This window comes from Hippopotamus amphibius, chromosome 11 (assembly GCF_030028045.1).
Source record: "Hippopotamus amphibius kiboko isolate mHipAmp2 chromosome 11, mHipAmp2.hap2, whole genome shotgun sequence".
NCBI lineage: Eukaryota > Metazoa > Chordata > Mammalia > Artiodactyla > Hippopotamidae > Hippopotamus > Hippopotamus amphibius.
In genome coordinates, this window is record NC_080196.1 from 24,202,623 (window position 1) to 24,228,063 (window position 25,441).

At 54.7% G+C, this 25,441-nt stretch overlaps 3 protein-coding genes and 1 long non-coding RNA gene across 8 annotated transcripts in view; 2 read left to right on the top strand and 2 right to left on the bottom strand.

Moving 5' to 3' along the window:
- Nucleotides 1-19,659, bottom strand: part of LOC130831285 (uncharacterized) — a 40,643-nt gene extending 20,984 nt beyond the window's left edge. The window contains exons 1-2 of the long non-coding RNA XR_009048027.1: nucleotides 19,387-19,659; nucleotides 19,047-19,157 (exon numbers count right to left, since the gene is read on the bottom strand). This is a non-coding gene — a long non-coding RNA (uncharacterized LOC130831285). The remainder of the gene's footprint in view (nucleotides 1-19,046; nucleotides 19,158-19,386) is intronic.
- On the top strand, nucleotides 311-15,549 carry DDR1 (discoidin domain receptor tyrosine kinase 1). 4 transcript variants are annotated; one of them, XM_057699233.1, is made up of 18 exons: nucleotides 345-365; nucleotides 4,633-4,765; nucleotides 4,856-4,958; nucleotides 5,156-5,384; nucleotides 6,697-6,844; nucleotides 7,106-7,214; nucleotides 7,707-7,893; nucleotides 8,002-8,248; nucleotides 8,771-8,866; nucleotides 8,999-9,150; nucleotides 10,020-10,185; nucleotides 10,909-11,019; nucleotides 12,082-12,326; nucleotides 12,503-12,630; nucleotides 12,840-13,055; nucleotides 13,488-13,722; nucleotides 14,290-14,439; nucleotides 14,552-15,549. In XM_057699233.1, exons 1-18 carry the CDS (start codon nucleotides 354-356, stop codon nucleotides 14,690-14,692), a joined length of 2,808 nt encoding a protein of 935 aa, XP_057555216.1. In that variant the 5' UTR covers nucleotides 345-353; the 3' UTR covers nucleotides 14,693-15,549. The 4 variants fall into 4 exon arrangements, 3 of the variants coding, with proteins under 3 accessions (XP_057555216.1, XP_057555217.1, XP_057555218.1); XM_057699234.1 differs by lacking the exon at nucleotides 10,909-11,019; XR_009048026.1 differs by lacking the exons at nucleotides 13,488-13,722; nucleotides 14,290-14,439; nucleotides 14,552-15,549 and having other exon boundaries at nucleotides 311-365; nucleotides 12,192-12,326; nucleotides 12,840-12,975.
- LOC130831283 (basic proline-rich protein-like) lies at nucleotides 1,395-4,765 on the bottom strand. Its single transcript, XM_057699243.1, has 2 exons — nucleotides 4,633-4,765; nucleotides 1,395-1,914 (listed from the first exon to the last, which is right to left on the bottom strand). The coding sequence occupies exons 1-2, from the start codon at nucleotides 4,651-4,653 to the stop codon at nucleotides 1,510-1,512; spliced, it is 426 nt and encodes a 141-aa protein (XP_057555226.1). The 5' UTR covers nucleotides 4,654-4,765; the 3' UTR covers nucleotides 1,395-1,509.
- Nucleotides 19,660-19,821: 162 nt separating the features above from the next.
- GTF2H4 (general transcription factor IIH subunit 4) lies at nucleotides 19,822-25,418 on the top strand. 2 transcript variants are annotated; one of them, XM_057699237.1, is made up of 14 exons: nucleotides 19,822-20,044; nucleotides 20,717-20,803; nucleotides 21,061-21,165; nucleotides 21,521-21,652; nucleotides 21,931-22,027; nucleotides 22,121-22,209; nucleotides 22,409-22,520; nucleotides 22,665-22,733; nucleotides 22,936-23,019; nucleotides 23,268-23,400; nucleotides 23,607-23,737; nucleotides 24,401-24,448; nucleotides 24,622-24,700; nucleotides 25,107-25,418. In XM_057699237.1, exons 3-14 carry the CDS (start codon nucleotides 21,092-21,094, stop codon nucleotides 25,277-25,279), a joined length of 1,221 nt encoding a protein of 406 aa, XP_057555220.1. In that variant the 5' UTR covers nucleotides 19,822-20,044; nucleotides 20,717-20,803; nucleotides 21,061-21,091; the 3' UTR covers nucleotides 25,280-25,418. The 2 variants fall into 2 exon arrangements, with proteins under 2 accessions (XP_057555220.1, XP_057555219.1); XM_057699236.1 differs by having other exon boundaries at nucleotides 19,823-20,044; nucleotides 20,661-20,803.
- The last annotated feature ends 23 nt before the right edge of the window (nucleotides 25,419-25,441 follow it).

Sequence of the window (25,441 nt, forward strand, 5' to 3'; positions counted from 1 at the left end):
GTCTGGCACCGCCATGCCACCTGGCCGGGGTCAGCGTGGGCCTGGGGTGTGGAATGTCCCACTGGGGTGTGAGGGGCTGTTGCTCCTTCCCTGAGGAGTCTGGTGGCAGCTCAGCCGGGCTGCCTGCCCGGGGCTTCCCGGGAGCACAGGCCCCTGCAAGGAGGGGCTGAGAGTCAGCCCAGGTGAGGTTACTTGGGAAACCTTGGCCCCACCCCTGGCCTGGCTCCACCCCCGGCCCAGCCTCTCGCGGCCCAGATTCCCCAGCGGCCGACTCCGGAGGGGTAGGTGCGCCGGCGGAACAGTGGGGGTTTGGTTGAAGGGGACGATGGGAAGAGGCAATTCTCTGGGTGACCATGGGACTGCCTGTTAGTGAGTCCCTTAGCAGTTGGGGCGCCCTAGGGTTTGTGTGTTGACCCGTGGGTTGGAGTACGTGCCCATATGTGCCTTGGCCTCTCTCAAGGGCGAGCCTCTTTCTGATTGTGCTTTTGTGTACATGTCTGGGACTTCGTGTTTCTTTCTTGGGACTGTTGTCTGGGACTGCACGTAGGGTGAGTTTATATCTGTCTGCCGTGAGGTGCAATGGGGCACAGATCTGCAGTGGCAGGAGACCTTACCCTGCAGGTGATTGGCAGGTGTGGGGTGTGGAGAGAGGTGGTGGGGCCCGAGCGGGGTGGAACAGCTCCCACCACAGCTCTTCTGTCCTGCCCACCTCACCCAGCAGCTCTCCCACTCTCTTTCTCCCACATTGGATTTGTTTCCTCAGTCTCTTTGCACCCAACTTCTCTGGGTCCCCTGTACCATTGCTTTTTTGGCTGTGCGTGATTTTCTCTTTGCCCCCCTATCCTCCTCCTCATCTCTCCCACTCACCTTGTCCAGGCCTATCCTTGCCAAGGATCAGACCCTCCGACCCCACCAGGGCAGAACTCTCTGGGCCTGAGGGTGGCCTGCCCTGAAGGGGACTCCCAGGCTTTGAGCAGGGAGCCCAGGGGAGTTTGGACGCCAGGGTCCTTAAGAGGACTGGAGAAGGCCTGTGGGAGGAACTGGAGGTGGAAGTAGAGGGAGGAAGGGGCTGGGGGCGGGGGGGGGGCGCTGGTCTCAGGCTGGGTTGGGGTGTAGAGGACCAGAGGCTCAGAGGGTGGCAGAGAGAAGCAAAGGTTGGCGGTGTGAAGAGAGTAAGTCTAAGGGGCCAGGTTGGACAGGTGAGCCCTGCTCCCTTCCCCCATTCAAACGCCTGCTGCTGGACCGGGCGCCGGGCCTGTGGGAACGTGCTCCTTCCCTGTGCCCTGGGGCTGCTCCCCTTTACCTCCCGCTGCAGGAACTGAGCCCAGAAAAGGGCAAGTGGGAGGGGGGCCATGGGAGTGTGGGAGGCCCTGAGCAGTCCGCAGCTGGCCCCCTGCGGTCCCCCCGCTTGGGCCGTTCTCCGTTGTGGGGATCCTGGGGAGTGGGCGGCGGGTGGGCGGCGGGGGATGGGCACGCAGCGCCGAGCGGGCGGCGGGGACGGCGGCGCGGTTACCTGGGGGCGGCCCGGGCGCGCAAGGGAATGCGGGGTGGGCGTGGCGGGGCGGCGAGGAGCGCGGGGCCGGGAGGGCGGCGCCGGGCGTGGGAGCGGCGGGGACGATTTGGCCCGGGAGGGGGAAGGGAGGGCACGGCCCGGGCGCGCGGCGAGCGGGCGGAGGGGGGGACGGGGAGGGGGAGGCGGCGCCTGGGCCAGAGCCGCCCCAGCTCCTCTCCCCGGAACAGGCCCCCGACAGCTGCTCGCGGGAGCCGCCTCCCGACACCCGAGCCCAGCCGGCGCCTCCCGCTCGCGGTTCTTGGCTCCCTCCGCCTCCCCCTCCGCGCGCCCCGCCGCCGCCGAGGAGGCCCCGCTTCGGGGTCGGCCGCCCGCCCGGGGTCTGCCGCGAAGAGCGATGAGAGGTAGGGAGAGCGGCGGGAGGACCCCTGCGGGACGTAGGGGCGAGGGCGGCGGCCTGGGGCTCCGGGGACGCGCGGAGGCCAAAGGATGAGGGCCTGGCCGGGAGGCAGGACCTTCCCGGGCTGCACTTCGTTGTCCGTCGGCACCGAGTCTGTCCCTGCCCGCCTCCCCAGTGCTCTGGCTTACTGTCTGAAAATGGGGGGGACCCCAACTCTGACCTCCGAGAAAGTGTGTTCCAGCCTTGAGAAAGGACCCCCTTTACTCATTATGGAGGACATGAACCCCGGGAAGACAGGTGCTCATATGTGGTCCTACTGAATCATCTCCCGGCGTCCCGGAGAAGTGGGCCTGTCCTCCCTCTTGGCCAGTCTCTGTGGGCATCTACTAACTGTTAAGCCTCCAACTAGCCAGCTCCCAGTTGGGCAGCCTGGCCTCAGCCCAGCAGAGAGAGGGCCTGACACCCTAACCTGCCGGTGACAGCCGCTCATCCACGGTTGGATGGTCATTTGGTTCTGCCAGTGAGCACCATCCTCAGTGTCCATCCCCACTCCCTCCTCTCCAGCCTTCACCCTACAGGGCCCCTGCTGGCTGGACATTCCTCTCCAGCACCTCCACCCCTAGCCAGAGTCTGGTGCTTAGACCCACTGTTGCTGAGGGCACATAGATGTATCCAGAATTGAGTGGTACAGCAGAGATGAAATATGGGAAAATAGAGAAATGTCACTCCAGCCACCCTAGTTTCCTTCTGTTCCCCACTCTCTTGACTTCCCTCTGGCTTGGTTACCTTGAGTATTAGGGGGTGGGCCCCAGTTCTCTTGGGATCCTGTGAATGTGTGTCTCACACTGTCCTCTGCACGTAGGAGCATGCCTGTCATTTCATGTTCACAGGTGTCTGAAGGTGGCTATTCACTAGGTGATGGGATTGAACTTAAAAGAATGTCGAGGTGTGGATGGAGTTGATGTGTGGAGTGTCCGTGTTTGCCCTTGCTGGGGGATCTATGTGTGTGATGGATTTATGAGGATGTCACATGTGAGTGTCTGTCTCTGAAAGTCTGTGAGACAGTTGTGTGTGTGTCTACATCTAACCCCAGTGTTTACAGCTGGCTCTGTAAGTTCGCGTGTCTGACCACGTGTGTGTGTGTGTGTGTGTGTGTGTGTGTGTGTGTACAGAGCTGTGTGGGTTTTGTCTGGAGTGGGGGTTGAGGGTTGGGAGAAGAGGGTGAAGGGCTTGTGGCAGAGGGTTCCAGCCCCAGGCTTGTAATTGATGGTAATGGGGTTGGGGTAGGTCTTCTGGGCCTGTCCTTGGTGTTTCTGACCCAGTGGAGAGAAACGGGGTGACAGGGTGTCAGAGAACAGATTGCCCCAGATGTCTCTCTGTGTGTTTCTCTGCTTGGCTCTGTGCCCTGCGCTTCGAAGGCTGCTCTGTTTACCTCTTGCGTTGTGTTTCTCGCCCTGTCTCCCCCTGCCTTCTATCCTCTGCCTGTCTTTGTATCTCAGCCCCGGGCTCCTCTTGCTTGCTCCGTCTGGCTCCGATGACTCATCTGGGATAGGCATGAAGGTTACTCAGGGGAACAAGGGCCCCGCTGTTCCCGAGAGGTGGGGGTGGAGAGAAGCACCCAGGAATTGCAGGCAGGCTGCCTGGGGCTCCTGTAGCCTGCTCCCCTGTGCCAGCTCCCAGACCCCGAAGGGACCAGGCGTGATGCTTCTGGTTCTAGCTCTCCTTTGATACCCTGGTCCCCCCACAACTCAGCCAGCCCCTCAGCTGCTGCTTTGGAGCTGTGGGGTCTCAGCTGCCTCTTACATTCCTGCCCCAGAGCATTGTGGGAGCAGCTGGAGGAGGACAAAGGGATGGGGGAGTATCCCCCCACTCCTCCTACCTCCTGGGGTGACCTGGCTTCCCTGTCTTTAGATCCGCCCTCATCTCCAAGGCAACTCAGCCTTTTCCTCAGCCCTGGGCTCTTCCTTCTGAGGCAGGCCCCTTCAGAAACTGGGAATGGGGTGGGGGGGCGGATAGGATGTCGAGGTCTTAGGAAGGGAAGGCAGAGCAGGGAGAGAGGATGGAATGCTTTGGACCTGATGGCAGAGAGGGTAAGGGTTTGAGGGGTGGCACTAGCAGTCTCAGAGGATTCCAGGGCCAGGGGAACTCAGTGTAGACCTTTGCTGGGAAGAAGACAGGTCAGGATCGCTTTTCCTGGAGCTGGGGCTGGGGTTGATACCTGGGTTCATAAGGAGTTATAGTTGGAACGGTTTTCAGGGGGCAAGCTGCCTGGGGCCCAGTGAGGAAGAGCAGGGATTCTCCAGCTTTAATAGGCACAGATTACTTGTGGATTGTATTAAAATGCAGATTCTGATTCAGCAGGTCTAGGTTGGAACCTGAGATTCTGCATTTCTCCTAAGTTCTCAGGTGTTGCTTAGGTTGCTGGGTCATGGGCCAGCAAGGCTATAGAGGACACTGAGATTGCAAGGTGCTGGGGTCCCCCACGTCTCTTAGAATTCTGGTCTCCTAGGTGGGGAGGGGACCAGAATTTAGCTCAGTGTCTGGCACATGGGAAACATTCTAAAAATATAGCTGATGCTGTTAAACAGTGACTATTGTTGTCATTTTACTGCTATTATCTCCAAAGCAGCCCATTCTGTCTCTCTCTTGCTGTTGGCTGTGAGCCAGTCTCCCTGATTGCCCTTTAACTAACCTCCCCCCCAACCCATTATGTCCCCTGCAGAGATGCTGCCCCCACCCCCATAGGCCCAAGGGATCAGGAGCAATGGGGCCAGGGGCCCTCTCATTTCTACTGCTGCTGCTGCTGCTCTTGGTGGAAACTGGAGATGCTGACATGAAGGGACATTTTGACCCTGGTGAGGAGACTGGCTCTTGGGTCCCTAAGGGATGGGCCTTGGGAGACCGAGTCAGGGGCCTTGACCTTCCGTATGCCTGTGTTCACCCAGCCAAGTGCCGCTATGCCCTCGGCATGCAGGACCGGACCATCCCAGATGGTGATATCTCTGCCTCCAGCTCCTGGTCAGACTCCACTGCTGCTCGCCACAGCAGGTACCTGACAAACCTGGGCTGCCCCGGAGGGAACCCTGGGGCCTCTACTTGCCCTTCCAACCCTCTGCCCAAGCCAAGAGGCTCTGAAAGGGCCAATGCCAGTGAAACCCCCATAGTCCTGGGGGGCAGTGGTTAAATACTGGCGAAAGAGGCAGACCTATGGCCAGATGTTCCCTGTGACTCCTGCCCCCTCCTAGGCTGGAAAGCAGCGATGGAGATGGGGCGTGGTGCCCTGCAGGGCCGGTGTTTCCCAAGGAGGAGGAGTACCTGCAGGTGGACCTGCGACGGCTGCACCTGGTGGCACTGGTGGGCACCCAGGGGCGGCACGCAGGGGGCCTGGGCAAGGAGTTCTCCCCCAGCTACCGGCTGCGTTACTCTCGGGATGGCCACCGCTGGATGGACTGGAGGGACCGCTGGGGCCAGGAGGTGAGGCTGGCAGGGGCAGTGCCCAAGGAAGGCTGGCTCTCCTCTGTTCCCCTGCTGTACCACCTATCCACTGATGACTCTGCAACGTGTGCTCTCTCCACCCTGGGCATCTCCCCTGAGCTCCATCTAGTATTGCAAACCTGACCACTTTCCACCTAGATGTATAATGGGTATCTCAAACTTACCATAAACTTCTCAAGCTGAACTTGAGCCCCATTCCCGTCCCAAACCTGCTCCTCCCCCAGCATTCTCCAGCTCAAGAAATGGTACCACCATAAGCTAAGATGATATCTCTGATTCTTCTTTTTTTCCCACCTCCTACTTCCAAAGCATCAGCAAGGCCAGTATGTTCTACCTCTATGATATTTCCTGAATCTGCCCACGTCTTACTACCTCCACCTCTACTGCCCTAGGCCAGGCCCCTACCATCCCCAGCTTAGATGAATGCAGTAGTCTCCAAACTGTTCTCCCTGCTTCGTTCTCTCCTAAAGTCAAATCACCTGGAGGCTACATCCAGGGTACCTGAAAAAAAATGAAAAGCAGCTGCCTCACAGCTCTCTGCTAGCTTTCCTTGCTGCCAGAACAAAAGCGGAGCTCCTTCCTGGGTGCAGAAGCTTAGCCTGTGCTGGCTCCTGTCCACATCCCTTACTCCTCTCCCTGTTCTCGCTCCACCCAAGCCACGCTGGTTTTCTTGCTGTTCCTGGAACACGCTAGGGCTCACCTCACAGCCTCAGGACACCTTCACTTGCTATGCCTTGACAGCTTCTCGCCCAGCTGTCCACAGGCTCTCCTCCCTCCATTCAGTTCTCCCTGAAGATGTCACCTCCTCAGAGAACCTCTTCTGACTCCCCACCTCCCGCCGCCTCTTGTTTGTCACAGCTGTTTCTACTACTGGACTGTCCGTCCTACAGGGGAGGGACTGATGCTCACCCCCAAGAACGTGCCTGGCTGGCGCAGACCTGGTGCTCAGCTAGCATCTGCTGAGTGAACAGAGGGAATGGAGTGAAGGAAGAGGGGAAGCCAGGGCCGGGGTGCAGAGCCGCGAGGGACTGGGTAGAATCTGGGCACAACAGGATGAGAGGCTTAGAGGTCAGGACAGACCATCAGGCTGAGAGAGGTGTCAGAGGGCTCTACTGCAGCCCCTTGTCTTACAAATGCGTGGCTGTATGCCACAGCCCTGGGTGCTCAGTGCCATGCTTCAGGGGTTTCTTCGTGGCCATTGTGGGCTGGGCCAGGGAGCAGCTGGTGGCTGGGGAGTTAGACCCGACCTGGAGCCTTCCTCCCCCATCCACCCCTGTGTCCTGGCCCACAGGTGATCTTAGGTAATGAGGATCCTGGGGGAGTGGTGCTGAAAGACCTTGGGCCCCCCATGGTGGCCCGACTGGTTCGCTTCTATCCCCGGGCGGACCGGGTCATGAGCGTCTGTCTGCGAGTGGAGCTCTACGGCTGCCTCTGGAAGGGTGAGTCGTTCAGACCCCTGAGGATTCATGCCCGTCCTGGGGACTGGGGAGTGGGGACCAGGGAGAGGGGCATCCAGGATCCTCTCTCCTGTTAGGAATCTGTCACTCTGAGTAAGGAGGGAACTGGCCAGCATTGTGTCCTCCATGCCAGTGGCCTGGAGGGATACAGGAGAGGGACCTGAATGAAGTCTGCCCAGGCCTGACGCAGGGCTGGGGTATGGAGGCTCCGTGCCCCTAACGCCCCTCCTCCCCCTGCCCTAGATGGACTCCTGTCTTACACGGCCCCTGTGGGGCAGACGATGTACTTATCTGAGGCCGTGCACCTCAACGACTCCACCTACGATGGACACACCACGCACACCGTTGGCGGGTGAAAGAAGCGGGCCCTGCAGGACATGGAGCCTGGGGTGGAAGGGTGGACGGAATGGATGGGGGAGGGGGCTGTTTGGGCAGTGAGAGGGAAGAATTGCAGAGAGGGATGGCTTAGGTGGGGTCTCAAGGGACAGGACCAGGATTGAGGGATAGTAAGGTGACCACTAGCTAATGTGACACTTCGTGCAAATTAGAGAAAGGCCTGGCTCTGCTAAGACACTTAAATCCATTGCAAATTGTCACAATAAATACACACATCATAGGTTGAGCAGTGTCCCTTAAAGGTGGTGCCTTTGTGTAGCATGTGACTGCAAGGTGCCCTAGAGGGTCCTGGGTCGGGGGAAGAGAGAGCTGCGTGAGCTTGGGGCAGGGGTTGGTGGTGGCTGGGCCAGGCTGGCCAGGCCACCGGGGGCAGGGGTTGTAGAGCACCCAGATAGGTGACACTTCCTTCTCTTCCAACCTCTTCTTCCTCGGCCCCCATCTTCTCCAGGCTGCAGTACGGAGGTCTGGGCCAGCTGGCAGATGGCGTGGTGGGGCTGGATGACTTCAGGAAGAGCCAGGAGCTACGAGTCTGGCCGGGCTATGACTATGTGGGATGGAGCAATCACAGCTTCCCCAGCGGCTACGTGGAGATGGAGTTTGAGTTTGACCGGCTGAGGGCCTTCCAGGCCATGCAGGTAAGTGTGGCCAGCTCCCAGGGAGGGCTCTGAGACCAGGCTGGTGCCCTAGGGTGCTCGCTCGGGCTCTCCTGGCCTTGACCTTGTGTCCCTCCTCCCTTCCCCCAGGTCCACTGTAACAACATGCACACGCTGGGAGCCCGCTTGCCTGGCGGGGTGGAGTGTCGCTTCAAGAGGGGCCCTGCCATGGCCTGGGAGGGGGAGCCTGTGCGCCATGCTCTGGGGGGAAGCCTGGGGGACCCCAGAGCCCGGACTGTGTCAGTGCCCCTGGGCGGCCGCGTGGGCCGCTTTCTGCAGTGCCGCTTCCTCTTTGCTGGGCCGTGGTTACTCTTCAGCGAAATTTCCTTCATCTCTGGTAAGCCCCTGGTCTCTACCCAGTTCCCAGCCGATGGGACTGCTAACCCATAGTGCCCCTGAATATCCACTCCTGGCACCAATGAGGCTTTCCAAGCAGGGCTGCCCTAAATAATTTAAACCCTTCCCTCCCCCTCTCTCCTTGCCTATCTCGGCCTTTCCTTTTGAGCCCTTCACTCATGACTGATGTTGAGCAGTATGACAGTGTGGTGGTTAAAATACTGAAATATTCTGTGCTGGTTGAGAAACAGCCTCTTCTCTAAGCCTCCTGATACCCAGGATCTCTACCCTGGGCTCTCCCCAGGAGTCCTGCTTCTCCCCACAATTCAGCAACTAAAAGATTAACGTCCACCACCACCACGACCCTCCAGGATCCTGTTCCACCACCCATCCACATATATCCAGGATCAGCCCTGCTCCTGCTCCTCACTGAGTAACAGACTTCCCTCGGTCTCATGCATGCGTGCCTCCCTTTGGTCGCCTCCTCCCTATCCGACCCCCTCTTTTTCTTCCTTCTCCCCAGATGTTGTAAATGACTCCTCCCTGGCTTTGGGGGGCACCTTTGCACCAGCCCCCTGGTGGCCACCCGGCCCACCTCCCACCAACTTCAGCAGCTTGGGTGAGCCGCCCCGGGGCCCCCTCCCTGGCACGTCCGGCGTCCTGCGCCGCCAGTCCTCCCTGGGCCCCCCTCAGTTTGGGTGGGAAGCCCCCTGTGGCTTCCCTGTGGTCCTGACCCTTCTGCCTCCACCAGAGCTGGAGCCCAGGGGCCAGCAGCCCGTGGCCAAGGCCGAGGGGAGCCCGACCGCCATCCTCATCGGCTGCCTGGTGGCCATCATCCTGCTGCTGCTGCTCATCATCGCCCTCATGCTGTGGCGGCTGCACTGGCGCCGGCTCCTCAGCAAGGTGGGCAGCGGGGTGGGGCCGCCCGGGGCGCGGGGCCCGGGGCAGGACGCGGGTGTGGAGAACGAGGCCGGGGTGTGCTGGCACTCCGGTGTTAGTTAGGGTCCCGCAAGGACCACGGAGCGTGGTCGGATGAGCATAATTAGGGGGAGGCCTCGTAAGGAGACCACGTAGAAAGATGTGGGCAGGGTGTGTGTACATCACAAGAAGGAGTGCAGTTCCCCAGGCCTGGTCCCTGCAGAGCTGCTACCATCCCTGGGCCTGTGGGGTGAGAGGAGGAGGCAGTTACCGGAATCTGGGAGGAATCTAGAAGGAGTGTGTGGAGAGGGCGCCTGAGAGGGGCAACGGACTTTGGTTCCAGGATGCAGCTCGCCTGGGTCCATCCCTTAGGGAGGGGCTAGGAGAAAAAACACCCTGACCTCACTTCCTGCCTGCCCTCCAAACTCCTGCTGGGGCTCCTCTCTGGCCAACCCAGACCCAGCCCGTTGCAGTCCACACTGATCGACCTCTTGGGGCAGAAGCCCAGCGGGAAAAGGTGGCGAGTGGAGCTAGAGGAACCACTGGAAGAAGTGCGGCACAGCCCAAGCCCACGTCTTCCAGGCAAGAGTCCAGTGATGGTGGTGTGCGTTAAAGTTGATAGTTATGGACTGGTAGGACTGGGTTGGAATCCCATTGTGGGGCATCAGGGAACCCACTTAAATGCACGTGAGTCTGTTTCTTTACCTGTGAGATGGCGTTAGTAGCAGATACATACGACGGCAGGACTGTTGCGAGGACTGAAGGAGGGAACATGGGTACAGGATTTAACCAGGAGCTGGGAAGTGCGCGCTGAGCAGCAGCTGCACTTCATATTTCCCGTTCCCCGTGACAAGGCCGAGCGTCGGGTGTTAGAAGAAGAGCTGACGGTTCATCTCTCTGTCCCTGGGGATACCATCCTCATCAACAATCGCCCAGGCCCTCGAGAACCACCCCCTTACCAGGAGCCCCGGCCTCGTGGGAATCCACCCCACTCTGCTCCTAGTGTCCCCAATGGCTCTGGTAAGACCTGTCTTGTTCCAGTCCCACCTCCATCCTCTGCCTGTCTTCTTAGTGTACCCTTTTCCCTCTCCTTTACTATTCCTTTCTTTTACTGTCTTTCCCAGTTTCACCTTGTTTTCCTGTTTCTGTGTCCCTGGTCACAGCCCTGTATATTACTTCATGTCCCCACCATATAATCTCCCTCAGAATTTCCCATGCAGGACTCACCGTCCCCAGCGCTCTCATCCTGTTTCTGTGTCCCACACCCCCCCCCCCTCTTCTCTGTTGTGCCCTCTCATTGTGTCTTCCTGGCCCCTCTCCTCTCTCCTAGACTCACCATGTTCATTGCATCCATCTACCTATATTTATATATTCATTTATCATTCATCCGTCTTTTCATCCATCCATATATATTCATACATCCATTCGTCCATCCATCAACCATCCATCCATCCATCCATCATCTATTTGTCCACCCATCATCTATCCATGCATTCACTATCCAGCCAGCCAGCCAGCCAGCCAGCCAGCCAATCATTCATCATCCATCCATCGCCTGTTAATCCACCCATCACCTATCCATCTAGTTATCCAGCACTCTCCAGATCCTTATTTTATCCCATTTCTGTCTCTTAGTACATTTGTTCTCATCAGACCTAGTCTTGCCTTATTCTGTGTCTCCCTGTCTGTCTAGCCTTGAGTCTCATCCCTTCCCCGTGTTTCCCCCCCTCCTTCTCCCGACAGCGTTGCTGCTCTCCAATCCAGCCTACCGTCTCCTTCTGGCCACTTACGCCCGCCCCCCTCGAGGCCCGGGCCCCCCCACACCCGCCTGGGCCAAACCCACCAACACCCAGGGTAAGCCCCTCTGCCCCTAGTCTCCACCAGGATCCCCATACCTCTACTGGAACAGGGAAAAGTCCTCACACCTTGCCCTCCCTCCTCTCCCCACTGTGGCCTCTTCTGCTCTCCTGAGCTCCCAAGGAGGAAGCTCTTGTGCCCTCAGCTCTCCTCTGCTGCTGCTTGCTCCTTTTGAAGGCCTCCCCTTGAGTAGAAAGCTCCCTGGTTCTCAGCTCTGTTCCCCTCTTCTTGTTCCACCCCATCTCTTGAGCTCTCCAGAGCCAGAGAGGAGGTTGCTGTGGTGGCTCCAGGCTCTCTTATAAGCCCTCCTTCACTCTCCCCACTCTCTAGAGCTACAAGGAGGGCCTCTCCCTAGTGCTTGCCCTCTCCCCTCACGTGTCCTCTCTCTGCTCACGCCCCCGCCCTTCCTGTCTGCTCTTCTCTTCTGTGTTGCCTTCTTGTCACCCCTTCCCCAGGGCTGAGGGGGGACAGCTCTGCTTCCTCTCCTCTGTCTGTAGACTCCATGTTGTGCCAGCTGTGAGGAACTGTTTTCCTCTCCCTCTGTGTGCCCCTGTCTCTGCTTGTCTTTGAGCTTGATGTGTTGGGTCAGGGAGGGTTTGGGTAACCATACCAGGGAGGATGAAAGGATGAAAGCAGTGGGCGGAACAGCTACGTGAATGGCAGTGGCGGGTGGTGAGTGGGACAAGGGTTTGGAAATTGGAGGATGACCAGATGGCTGGAACCATCCTTCTCCCAGTGTTGGGTAGAGGAATTCCATTTGCAGCCAAGACTTCTTTCATGGTCTTGGACTGTGCTGGGATCCCTAGAGAACAAGACTTTATGACATTCTTTGCTCAACCATTTCCGCTGCCTTGAAAGCGCTGTAGCAGCTAACGCTTATCCCATGCCAGCGCCTTCTCTGTTTTGAGGCTGGTGGGTGGACCACCAAGAAGAGGAGGGTAGACCCAGTCTCACCCACCTGGGAGAGGGGGGCCTCTGGGAGACGGGGTGTGGAGAACCGTGGCTCTCGGGGGCTGTTCCTGACGCCTCGTCCTGTCTTCTCTTCCCTCATCCCTCCAGCCTGCAGTGGGGACTATATGGAGCCTGAGAAGCCAGGTGCCCCGCTTCTGCCCCCACCTCCCCAGAACAGCGTCCCCCACTATGCCGAGGCTGACATTGTCACCCTGCAGGGTGTCACTGGAGGCAACACCTATGCTGTGCCTGCACTGCCCCCAGGGGCGGCTGGGGATGGGCCCCCCAGAGTGGATTTCCCTCGGTCGAGGCTCCGCTTCAAGGAGAAGCTTGGCGAGGGCCAGTTTGGGGAGGTAAGTAGGATTCCTGCCCAGCCACCAGCAGTGTCTGCCTTTGTCTGCCTCTCTCGAAGCCATGCCCACAGATCCCCCTTGGCTAGGAAACTGTCCTCTGTGACTGCATTGTCCCAATGGACCCTGTCACCTTGGTGAACCTTGTGACCTCCTAGCAAATCACCTTCTTTCTCCAGGTGCACCTGTGTGAGGTGGAGAACCCTCAAGATCTGGTCAGTCTTGATTTCCCCCTCCATGTGCGCAAAGGACACCCTTTGCTGGTCGCTGTCAAGATCCTACGGCCAGATGCCACCAAGAATGCCAGGTGAGGACCAAGGATGGTGTCTGGAAGATGGCAGGGGAGGCCATGAAGAGAGGGGAGCAATCGAGAGAGACCCGTGGTGGAGCCCAACAGTGGGGGAAGGTCTCAGGACTAGTGCGTAGGGGTGGGGGTGGGGCGCGGGTTTGCAGGAGCAGGAGGAAAGCTGCAGGTCAGCCCCTCGACGTCCCGCCACCGTCTCCCTGCTTCCCCAGGAATGATTTCCTGAAGGAGGTGAAGATCATGTCGAGGCTGAAGGACCCAAACATCATCCGGCTCCTGGGCGTGTGTGTGCAGGATGACCCCCTCTGCATGATAACCGACTACATGGAGAATGGTGACCTCAACCAGTTCCTCAGTGCCCACCAGCTAGAGGACAAGGCGGTGGAGGGGGCTGGAGATGGGGAGGCGCCCCAGGGGCCCACCATCAGGTACACAAGGGGGTCTCCTCCACTCCCCCGCTCCAGCTTAGAGGGGAAGGGGGACCATGGGGTGGACAGGCAGGCAGAGGTTCCAGGAGGAGGCCTGGGATGAGACACATGGGGCCGTGTTCCTGGAACTTGAGGGTGGTGAAGGGACTTGAACCCTTTCAGGAACTTCCCTGTGCTCTCTCACCCTCTCTGTCCCTGAGTCCAGACTGTGGAGCGTAACAAAAGCTGTAGCTCCCTGGGGTCGGGTGAGTTAAAGAAAGGTTGAGTGGGCACCTACCCTCTGGCCTCCACAAGGGCTTTCCATCTCCGCACCAGGAGGAGGTGTAACCCAGTCCTGGGGAGAGGGCTCTCCTTCACCTCCCAGGAATCTGTGAGGTGGGGACGAGTCTAGGGCTGCTCCTATGACCTGCTGTTGTCGGCTTCCACACTCAGCTACCCTCTGCTGCTGCATGTGGCGGCCCAGATTGCCTCGGGCATGCGGTATCTGGCCACACTCAACTTTGTGCATCGGGACTTGGCCACAAGGAACTGCCTGGTTGGGGAAAATTTCACCATCAAAATCGCCGACTTTGGCATGAGCCGTAACCTTTACGCCGGGGACTATTACCGCGTGCAGGGCCGGGCGGTGCTGCCCATCCGGTGGATGGCCTGGGAGTGCATCCTCATGGTGAGAGGCCCTGAGAGAGGCGGGCAGGGAGGGGAGGTTAGGGGAGCACTGGCTGCCACTCGAAGCTCTGAGATCTCTTTCAGTCACTTGCCTTCCCTGGAGTACAGCTTTCCTCATCTCCAAAGTGAGGGTTTGGACCAATGCTCTATAAGTTTCCCTCTGGCTCAAGGGACTGGAGAAAGCAGGGAGTTATGGTGTGATGGGAAAGGGTCCAGGAGCCAAGAGCAGGTGTGAGAGATACAGTCAGGGTAGCAGAGAGAGAGATAAAGAGGCTAGAGCTAGAAGGGGATGAGTTGAGGGGAGTCAGGACCAGAAAATGGAGGGAAGGATAGAGGAGGGTAGAAACGGCAAGAGGTGAGGAGAGGACTAGAGCACGAGAAAGAAGGCAGAGCCAGAAGAGAGGAGCTGGTTTATTGGGAAAGAGGGCCAGCTAAGGAGAGTGGAGCGCTGGGGGTTGGGAGGGAGTCAGGTGGGTGTGAGGGTGATGCTGAGTGGGTGTGGGGTCCCAGTGGGGAGAGGAGGAGGGTCTCTGTTAACTGATGTCTTTCTCTGCCTCTGTTGCACCAGGGAAAGTTCACGACTGCCAGTGATGTGTGGGCCTTTGGGGTGACCCTGTGGGAGGTACTGATGCTCTGCAGGGCCCAGCCCTTTGGGCAGCTCACCGATGAGCAAGTCATCGAGAATGCGGGGGAGTTCTTCCGGGACCAGGGCCGGCAGGTCAGAGAAGAGGGGAGGGAAGATGGGTAACGGGGTCCGGGAGGGCCAGAGCCTGTCACCTTGGGGACTAAAGAACACTTGCCTGCCTTTCATCCACATTGCCACAATGCAGGTGTACCTGTCTCGGCCCCCGGCCTGCCCGCTGGGCCTGTATGAGCTGATGCTTCAGTGCTGGAGCCGGGAGCCTGAGCAGCGACCACCCTTTTCCCAGCTGCATCGATTCCTTGCAGAAGATGCACTCAACACAGTGTGAATCACAACACCCAGCCACCCCTCCCTCAGGGAGGATTCAGGGGAGGCCAGCGGCACTAAACAAGAAGAGCTAACTGCACCCCCACTCCATTCCCATCCCGACTGCCCTTCACCTCTGAGAGAGGCAGTGTGGCTGAAGGTGGGCTGGGCCTGCCAGGGAGCTGATTCTCTGCCTGCCCAGATATGCAATCATGTCCCCTTCCTGCTCCTCTCCTAGAAGCCCCTGCCACCCACCCAGCTGGCCCTGTGGATGGGATTCTCTCTGACCTCCTCTAGCCATCCCTTTGGGGAGGGTGGGAGAAAATATAGGGCAGACACTGGACCTGGCCCATTGGAGCACCTGGGCCCCACTGGACAACACTGGTACCTGGAGAGAAGGCTGTTGCCCCCAGCCTCTCTCTCTCTCTCTCCGTCACACACTGGACCCCACTGGCTGAGAATTTGGGGAGTGAGGAGGACGAGAAAAGGAGGAAGAGGTTCCCTTGTGCCTCCTCCTGGAATTGCCCTCAGCTTTGGCCTCTCCTCCATCCTTTGAAACACTGGACTTGGGGGTGATCCCTACCCCCACCCCCCAGCCTCCCTATGTCCCACCTGCCCTGTTGTAGGTAGAACTTCTCTAAGCCTGTATGTTTCTGTGGAATAAGTATTGGGATTAGGGGGGAAAGACAGCAAGGGCCTGTGGCCCTGGGGTTGGACATCTCTATCGTAGCTGCCACATTGGTTTTTCTATAATCACTTGGGGTTTGTACATTTTTGGGGGGGAGAGACACAGATTTTTACACTAATATATGGATCTAGCTCAATACTATTTTAATCCCCTGCACTAGGCAGGTAATAATAAAAGTTGAGTTTTCCACAGCTGTGAGTGGGTTTCTTGGGGTTTTCGTGAAATCTGTCTTCTGCCCCATCCGCCCCCAAATCCATTTCCTTTCTTCCTTCCCCTCTTTCTCCTTCTCCCCGTTCCATTTCCTAACACATTTTTTTTGCCTAGCATAGTGTTCTGCTTTGCATAAGCCAGGCCCTTGCCTGTGGGACCGAAGGTCCTACATGAATATGGAGTGCTGCAGGAGGCTTGGAAGGGGGGGTTAGGCCAGGGGTCCTAACCTCGTCTGACCCATGGACCCCTTTGGAAGTCTGGAGAGGTCTACTGATTCATCCTCAGAATTATGTTTTAAAACTCATTTAAAAATATTTCATATGTATATAAAATATGTAATTATGATTATATACATAAATAGGAAATCAATTCAGAGTTTACCAAAATGTTAAAAAAATGATATACTAACGTGCTTGTTTTAAATATATTTAATAAGAACTAGTAGCAGGTGTAATAATTATTGACATTTTCAAAAAGTAATGAGCATAAATAATATTCTGAGATTTCTATGGATATACTGGGATATGAAAATAGCTGTGGTGTCTATTAGTGACAAGTCACAGGTACTGCTAATATACTGGGGGTTCTGCTGATAGTCACACTTGGAGGAAATGCTGAATTTCAGTTAGAGGTTGGTAAAAATAGAGGTATAAATTTTTTCTTGCCCAAATTCTAGGAAACCCCCACCCAGGGTCTGGAAGTCCCAGGTGGAGAATCCCTGTATTAGACTCATCAAGTGTGCAAATAACCAAGAGGTGTGAACTGTTTGAGAGCCAAACCAAGAGCCTAAATGATCTCAGAGGCTTGGAAGGATGAGCAAGAACCACCAAGAGAACATTTAAAAGAGTTCAAATTTGGTTGGAATGAAAAAAAAAATCAGTTGCAAGTATGGGAAAAGGCAGACCCATCTTGATGGCAGTCCATGTGAAATAAAGACCCTGGGGTCTCAGTTGATGACATTCACAAAATGAGCCAACTGGATCATGAGGATACAATAAAGATGATTTAATTTTCGGTAGTATTAATAGGCCCTTGGGGTTCCAGGTCACAGATCGGAGTCCTGCTGGAACCTACACAGGTCAGACCACTGTGACCCATGATTTAAGACTAGCACTGACAGGACAATAATTTAGAGGCCAGAACCCAGAATGGTGAGCAAAAGAAGCCATGGCAGAGTCCAGAACTCCCAAATCTCTGAACTTAGAACTCTTAAGCTCTAGACCTACGCACCCACCTAGAGTTCATTTGAATTCCAGTCTCAGCATGTTCCAACCTGCTGTGGTTCTCTGACTCAGTGAATGGCAGCTCAGCTGTGCAAGCCAGAAACCTGGGGATCATCCTTGACAACCCTTCTCCCTTACTCTCACCTCCCAAGTCCAGTCTATCAGGAAGCTCTGTTGCCTTTGATTCCCTTAAATTGATCATTTCTGTCTCCATCCCCATCAGGGTACACGCTACCTCCATCTTGCCTGGACCACTGCAGTAGTCTCCCGGGATCTGTTTATGTTCCTCTCCGGTTTGTTTACAGCCCTGCAGCCAGTGTGATCTTTAAACACAGAAATCTGATGCCACTTCTTTATTCCAAACCCCTTAATGGCTTCCCATTGGCCTTAGAATAAAGAACAAAATCTTGGCAAAGTTTGCCCCCCCTCCCCCTTTGTGCACCATTGGCCTTCTTTCAGTCCCTCCAATGGACTCAGTCCTTCCTGCCACATGGCATATGTAGCTTGCTGTTCCTCCACCTGGAACATAATTCCCTGCTGTTTTTGCCTTGTTAACTCCTGTTGGTCCTTCAGCAACCTTCCCTGACTTGCCCAACCAGGTCAAATCCCCTTGATGCTCTCTGAGCACATGACTCTCTTCTTTGTAGCATTTAACTACATGTTTTTTGTTTAGTTGGTTTTTTAGAAAACGATGATACTATTTACTAAGCACCCTCTTTGTGCCAGGTACTATATACCATACTTATTACATATTATATCTTATTTAATACAACACAGGAAGAGTTAAACTTATTGCCATTTCACAGAGAAGAAAACCTCTCTGTTAGGTTAGTGATATGCCCAAGGCAGCACAGCTGGGAAATGGGGAAGCTGGTGGAAAACAGGCCCATCAGCTCTTAGCTCTGTTCTTTCTCTCCAGGATGCTACCTGATGGGAGGAGGGCATGAGCTCTCCATTACCCAACATAGGATGTTTTCAAACACAGGGTAGATAGCTCTACGTCAGGGAGCTCTTTCCACAATCTCAGCTCCTAGGAGCCCAGGCTGATTTTCTTCCTGAAGGCCAGTTCCAGGAACTCAGCCCGTGCTCCGTCTGACATCAGACATCTTGCATCCCTTAGGGCAGGGCTCTCCAAGAGAACTCTGCGATCATGGAAATCGTCTATATCTGTACTGTCCAATAGGTAGCCACTAGCCACATGTAACTTTTGAGTATTTGAAATGGGGCTAATGTGACCAAGGAACTGAATCAAAAATTTTATTTCAGTTCATTTAAACTTAAACAGCCACAGGTGACCAGCAGCTCCTGTTCTGGACACTAGCCTTAGTTTCCCTACATTGTAGGGAACCTGACCAGTCTGCCCAGCTCCCCCTGCTTGCTCTAGTCAAAATGAAGCTTATGGCCTATGTGAGTTTTACAAACACATAAAAGCTTCTTACTTACAGAGATGGCATTGGAATAGGTATGCCATTTTGTAATCTGCTTTTCTCCCCACCATGACAGCTGGTACATAGCTCAGGCCAGTATGCAGACAGTGACCTCCTCTGCAAGCGATGCCCAGTATTCTACATTGCAATGACCCACATTTTATCTAACCAGCTCATTTTATCTAACCAGGATGGACATTTGGACTTTTTCCATTGTTTTCATGCTACAACAACAAACACATTTCAATAAACATCTTTGCATGTATATCTCTGTACTCATGTGGCAGAATTTCAGTATGCTATGTTCCTAATGGGGGAGTTGCTAGGTAAGAGTAATCACATTAAAATCACTGGTACATACAGCCAACATACCCTTAGAAAGGTGTGCCTACGTCAACCCTCCACAAAAGTATACGAGTATGGTCAAGTGCTCATGTATACTTGAGCCAACACTGAGGCCGTCAATCCTTTTTCTTTTTTTTTCTAATTGGACATTTTATTATTTCCTTAATTTTCTTAATTAAGAATGAAGTTGAGAGTTTCTTCATTTGGTAACAAGGCACTTGTATTCTGTTTACTGCCTATTACTTCTTACTATTTCTATTGTGTTACTTTTTCTTATTGCTTTGTAAGCGCTCTATGTTGTCTATTTTATCAAATATTTCTTCCCAGATTGTAATCTGTCTTTTAACCTTGCTTAACGTTTGCCATAGAGAAGCTTTGTCCGTTTTGTGTCATTCTTTGCGGATTTTAAACATTGCTAAAAAAAACAAAACAACAAAACAAGCATGGGTGGGCTACAAAGTAAAACAGAGTCTTAGTTCTTACCATTTTGATTTCTGGTCACTCGCAAATGTACTTCAACTCCCAGTTCCGGCACTTTCTAGCTGTCTGACCTTGGGCAAATTTCTTAATCTCATTGCGCTTCCCTCTTCCAGTCTGCAAAGCGGGAATAACAAAACTTGCCTTATAGAAAATCGGGGAAACGCGTAGCTCTGGCTTTGGCAAAATAAGTTCCCTTCCCTTACCCCGCAGTAGTTTCATAAATCAAATCAGACCAAACAACTGGTTTCTTTTTTTAAAAAACTGCATTTATTTCGATCTTCTAATTAAACGGGAGGTGGGTGGAAGCATGGAGGACGTTAATTAAGATTTATTGAGTACTTACGTGCCTAGGAAGGCTCACTGGATCGAATTAACTCCTAATTCGAGAAAATGCTCTGGAAAGTGCGTTACTCCAATCTTACGGGGAGCAACTGAGCTCAAGGAACCCAGTTTCATGCTTCTCAAAACCCAAGCGCCTCACCACCGAGCCGTTTCTGCGCCTCCGCCAGGAAGCGCTCAGGGCATTTCTTCTCCCAGGGTCCCCACTCCAGCTCAGGTCGGTTAGATTCGCCGTTAGCCGAGTGGGTGGAAAGCAACGCGGAACTAAGAAGCCCGACCTCCGGTGCCCGGCTTTCTCAGGTAAAAGCCAGCCTCTCCCAGCTAGGCTTCCCCGCTGTGCCTTTTGGGAGTTGTAGTCACACGCGCTTCAGCTTGCTCCCGGGTGCGGAAGGACGAGACTCCAATTCCCAGTATGCCCTGCGGCGGGCGAGTGCAGCGCCGATTCCTATCCTGCCTACTTCTCCACTCCTTCCCTTCCTTCTCTTCTCTTCTGACTCCTCCACTCTGGACTCCTGTCGGTGAAATCCTTCGTGCCTCTCCCATTTTTTATTCTCATTTCCCGCCTTCCTTTCTTCTAGTCCCGGGAGCCAATGAGAGACATTGCCTCCGTTTAAGCGACGGCTTGAGACTCGGAGTGCACGAGGGGGCATCGACACTGAGTGGTAAGGGGGCTGGGAGAGAAGGGGTGGCGGAGGTAAAAGAGGGAGAAAGTTGAATGAGAGGCGAGGACAGGGAGGAAAGTAGAGCACAGGTTAGGAGATCATGCGGTGTGGATCAGGGTGAACGGGGTGAAGCAGTCTTGGGGGCTAAGAGGAAAGAGGTGGAATTGTTTTTGGAAAACATGGAGAGGTAAGGTAGTTGTTGCCATGCCCAGCACGAGAAGTGGGGCCAAGAAATAGATGGGAAGAACGGACAGATTTGGAGCTTATAGGCTGACCAGACCAGGAGAGGTAGAGGGAGAGAGGGTTGGCCTCAAACAAGTCTCTTTGTCACTGCTTAGGAAAAGATAAGTCACTGAAATACAAAATGTTTTTACAAATATGGGACAACTGACAATTCTGTCATCTAGAAATTGAGCGACGACTAGAGTTGAGGCCAGAAGTGGGGCAAGGAGGCAGGAAAAGAGAGGAGGTTGCTCAGGTTTGGGAGAAACAAAAGGAGATGAGTGACACGAAAAAGGAAACCATTAAAAAAAAAGAATTTTCTCATCAGAATGAGAAAGGTGAGGGGTGACACTGGCATGGATTGTGGGGGTACACTAACACTGACATCTCTCAGGTAATGGAGAGCACCCCTTCCAGGGGTGGACTGAATCGAGTACACCTACAATGCAGGAATCTGCAGGAATTCCTAGGGAGCCTGAGCCCTGGGGTACTGGATCGATTGTATGGGCACCCTGCCACCTGTCTGGCTGTCTTCAGGTGAGGACCCCCTTCATGGCAGGGACCATGGTGGGGAAATGTAATGAAGTCTGCAGACTGGAATAAGATATTGTGGGTAGAAGCTTAGTCCTGGTGGGCTTGGAGATTAAAGTGTGCCAAACCAGATGGAGGCTGTGGGGGCAGCAAGACTGGTAAAAGTGTGGGGGGCGAGACGAGATGTTTGAGAGGTCATTGAGAGCAGGGGTGCAGTTCTAAGGCAGTTTCTGATATTAACATTTTCCCTCTACCCCTTACAGGGAGCTCCCATCTTTGGCTAAGAACTGGGTAATGCGGATGCTCTTTCTGGAACAGCCTTTGCCGCAAGCTGCTGTAGCTCTGTGGGTGAAGAAGGAATTCAGCAAGTGAGTCTCTCCTGCATTCTCAGCCAGATACAAATTTCTCAATAGCCAGGTTTCCCAAACTACTATTCTTGGAACACTTCCAGGAAATATTAATGGGAACACCACAAAACTTGTAATTAAACAAGTTTGGGAAATTCTGTTTACTGTATTTTGCCTCTTGGAGAGTTGTGTGATGTCTGTAACAAGGCTCTGGTAGGTGTCACAGTAAAGAAATTTGCCTTAAGAAGACACTGATCTCACTCTGAAACAGTGTTCCAAGTACTATCAGCTTAGAAAAGGAAGAAGTGGAAGCCTTTGTGGGCCTCCTTCTTTCCATTCTCCAGACATCCCCTTCACCTCTCTGCTTCTGTTCCAGAGCTCAGGAGGAAAGCACCGGGCTGCTGAGCGGCCTCCGTATCTGGCACACCCAGCTGCTCCCTGGTGGTCTCCAGGGCCTCATCCTCAACCCTGTATTCCGCCAAAACCTCCGCATTGCCCTTCTGGGTGGGTATGTCACTTACATCTTTTCCTAAGCTAGGCAGGGCAAATAGTGATTAAGCTGCTCATTAAACTGCTAGAGGGGAAGCTCCTCAGGGAAGGAGCTCCTCTGGAAACTTGTGGGCTCCACCTTTGGAAGCTTCTTTAGGAATAAGTTGGACCAGACATAGCTACATGATGTAGGAAATGTCTCCCACTCATGGCCCCTGGGGACAAGAGTGGAAAGAGGGCAGAAGGGTGGGTGGGGAACATAGGCAGGGTTCCTTACTCTTGGCGGTCCTGGCATAGGGGCAAGGCCTGGTCTGATGACACAAGTCAGCTGGGACCAGACAAGCACGCCCGGGATGTCCCCTCACTTGACAAGTACGCTGAGGAGCGATGGGAGGTGAGGACTTGGGACTCTGTGTGTATCTGCTTGTGTTCCTGCTTCCCACAGTCTTTAGAGGCATCTGACTCTCTGTTCTCTTCCATTCCTCAGGTGGTCCTGCACTTCATGGTGGGATCCCCCAGCGCAGCTGTCAGCCAGGACTTGGCTCAGCTCCTCAGCCAGGCTGGGCTCATGAAGAGGTACAACAGCTCTGTTTTGCCATCTCCTTGAGTCCCTGCTAAATTGAGTGTTCACGTCGGGTCAGGATTGGAGGGGGTTGACTGGAAAGGAGAGGCGAACAGAGCATGGCCAGAGAGAAACCAAGAAAAAAATGTGAGCACACAGGTGGGATGGTGGCCCTTCTCTGCACACCTCTGCCATGGCCCTCTCTGTCTCTAGTGCTGAACCTGGAGAGCCGCCCTGCATTACCTCTGCGGGCTTCCAGTTCCTGTTGTTGGACACCCCAGCCCAGCTCTGGTACTTTATGTTGCAGTATCTGCAGACAGCCCAGGTGAGCAGGTCAGGGGCTGCCTGCTGGCATGCTCTGCTTTTCCCAGGACCCACTAAGGGACTGCTGCCTGCAGACTGTTCCCTGATTTTCTCTCATGTCCTCCCTCCCATCCCTCCCCCTTTGTCTCTGCCCATTCCTCCCTAGAGTCGGGGCATGGACCTAGTGGAGATTCTCTCCTTCCTCTTCCAGCTCAGCTTCTCTACTCTGGGCAAGGTAAGCAGGGGGCTGGAACTAGGGGCTTGGGTGAGCGAGATGGGAAGACAGTCGAGAGATGGGAAGGGGAAATGGGGTTACGGGGCCATACAGTGAAAGACAAGAATGAACAAAGATGGTAAAAGAGGGAGTGAGTGTATGGGGCTGGGAAAGGGAGAATGAGATGTGTTTTGGACCCTAGCTGGCCATCCCTCTTCCCTAGGATTACTCTGTGGAAGGTATGAGTGATTCTCTGTTGAACTTCCTGCAACATCTGCGTGAGTTTGGGCTTGTTTTCCAGAGGAAGGTATGAGCACCCAGATACATGGCTCCTAGGGAAGAAGCAGGGTGGTATGGTGCCTTGGCCTTTAAAAAGGAGTGGGGTTTCAGGAGGTAGGAGCAGGAAGCAGTTGCCAAGACTGAACACTTGGGTCCCTCAAGGGAGAGAAATTGGGAGTTGAGGTTCTGTGCATGAGGAATCTAATGTCTCAGGAGGAAGATGTAAGGCAGTGACACCTGAGAGAGGGACTATTGCCTTTCCCTTCTCCTTTCCAGAGGAAATCTCGGCGTTACTACCCAACGCGACTGGCCATCAATCTCTCATCAGGTGTTTCTGGGGCTGGGGGCACTGCACACCAGCCAGGCTTCATTGTCGTGGAAACCAATTACCGACTGTATGCCTACACAGGTGAGGCCGGACAGAAAGAAGGCCCAGAAAGAAGGCCGCTGGGAGAGCAGGTTGGGGAGGGGGATGGAGAAGGGGAAGGAAGCAGGAGGGACTGCCAGTTTCTGGTCATGTAAACTTATAACTTGGTGGTTTACAGAGCTCTCTGAAGTTTGAGGGAGCCTGGATATGGGGGAGTCTCTAATCCTCTCTTCCTATTCTTGGGTCAGAGTCGGAGCTCCAGATCGCCCTCATTGCCCTTTTCTCTGAGATGCTCTACCGCTTCCCCAACATGGTGGTGGCACAGGTGACCCGGGAGAGTGTGCAGCAGGCCATCGCTAGTGGCATCACAGCCCAACAGGTATCCCTACTTGGGGAAGGTGCGGGTGGAGAGAAAGGCTGAATTTGGCCTGTGGGGTACGGGGTGGTCGCCTTACAGAGGCTAGCATGGAGTCTGCTACAACAGGTGATGGTGAGTTGTCTATGTTTGAGCATCAGTTGTCTGTGTTTGAGAAGTCAGGGCTCTAGGTGTGGGAATAGATAGACCCTCGAGGGGAAGAGACAAGGAAGGAGGAGCTATAGCTCTGGATTTGTGTCTCGGCACCACCACTTCCTAGCTGCATAGGTTGCCTAGTTGTTTCTCTTCTCTGAGGCTCAGTTTCCTCGTCTGAAAAATGGAAATGATGACAGTTCTCACCGTTTGGAAGGATTCAGTGAAATGAAAGTAAAGCATTTAGCTCAGAGCCTGCCATGCAGTGCTCAAAAATAATAGTTGCTGTTATTTTAAGATTAAAAAAAAAAAAGACTATGGAAAGGACAAATGTGTCACCGAAGGAGTAGCAGACATCACCAGTGGGAACAGCATCTTCGGACAACAGCTAAACTAGGATGGGTTGAATTGTTGACAGGCATGTGCCTATGAGTTTTTAAACAGTCAGTTGATGTTCAGTGACATTGGGTGACAGCTTAAGTAGGTTTCCAGCTTTCTTAAGCCCTTGATCCCCATTCTTGTCTATTTTCCTAGATCATCCATTTCCTAAGGACAAGGGCCCACCCAGTGATGCTTAAACAGGTACAAACAGGAGGCTGGAGGTACAAACAGCTGCTGGAGGCTGACAGCCCTTGGCACCTGGCGATGAAGTGATGGAAAAGAGGAAGGAGCATCCAAGTGTGGGGAATGAGTGGAGGGCTGGGGTTGTCTGCCGCAGTACTTCTGAATCTTACAGCCATTCCTTGCCCCTGCAGACACCTGTGCTGCCCCCCACCATCACAGACCAGATTCGGCTGTGGGAGCTGGAAAGGGACAGGCTCCGGTTCACCGAAGGTGAGTGGCTTCTGATGGTTCATTCTTGGTCATTGGCCAGAGGAAGGACAATTCAGTCTCGAGCTGAAAAGCTATTCGTGCATTTTATTTCTTGTTTACTGCATGGACTGGTAAACCCATGCATTTGGGGGGGGGGGGCGAGTCAGGGGCAGTAAATAAATTGTCTCAAATCAGTGCAATTTGGATTTAGCTAGAAGAGGGAAATTGGGAGGGATAATTCATAGTCATTTCTCTGGTTCACAGCAGTGTTAGGATGAGCCCTGGCATAGGCACACATAGAAGACTAGCATTTAAATGTGGTGGGTGACAAGCCCAGACCGCTGCCCTGAGGCTGCCACCGAGGGGCTCCGCGCCTCACGTTCTCACCTCCTCTCTCTCCCCGCTGCTCCTGACCCGCGGACCCCAGGCGTCTTGTATAACCAGTTCCTGTCACAAGTGGACTTTGAGCTGCTGCTGGCCCACGCGCGGGAGCTGGGCGTCCTGGTGTTCGAGAACTCGGCCAAGCGGCTCATGGTGGTGACCCCGGCCGGGCACAGCGACGTCAAGCGCTTCTGGAAGCGGCAGAAGCACAACTCCTGAGAGTGCGGGACCGGCCCCGGGCGGGGCGGGCCCGGGAGGGTGGGGCCGCGTGGAGGCGGGTGCGGCCTCAGAACTCAGGTGTTCTTTTTATTCACACGTCGGGACTCTTGTTTAATAAAGTTGTGAAAGTGAACCACACAGCCCCCGGCGCCTCCTGTAGAG

Excerpts from the sequence above, each read along its gene's own strand:
- LOC130831283 (XM_057699243.1), bottom strand. The coding sequence starts at position 4,653 with ATGGGGGTGGGGGCAGCATCT. Across the intron at positions 1,915-4,632 it reads TGGGGGTGGGGGCAGCATCT|CTCTCATCGCTCTTCGCGGC; the intron begins CTGCAGGGGACA and ends CGCTCTCCCTAC.
- DDR1 (XM_057699233.1), top strand. Across the intron at positions 11,020-12,081 it reads CAAACCCACCAACACCCAGG|CCTGCAGTGGGGACTATATG; the intron begins GTAAGCCCCTCT and ends TCATCCCTCCAG. Across the intron at positions 13,723-14,289 it reads CCTGGGAGTGCATCCTCATG|GGAAAGTTCACGACTGCCAG; the intron begins GTGAGAGGCCCT and ends CTGTTGCACCAG.
- GTF2H4 (XM_057699236.1), top strand. The coding sequence starts at position 20,664 with ATGGAGAGCACCCCTTCCAGGGGTGGACTGAATCGAGTACACCTACAA. Across the intron at positions 20,804-21,060 it reads ACCTGTCTGGCTGTCTTCAG|GGAGCTCCCATCTTTGGCTA; the intron begins GTGAGGACCCCC and ends TACCCCTTACAG. Across the intron at positions 22,028-22,120 it reads ACGCTGAGGAGCGATGGGAG|GTGGTCCTGCACTTCATGGT; the intron begins GTGAGGACTTGG and ends TCCATTCCTCAG.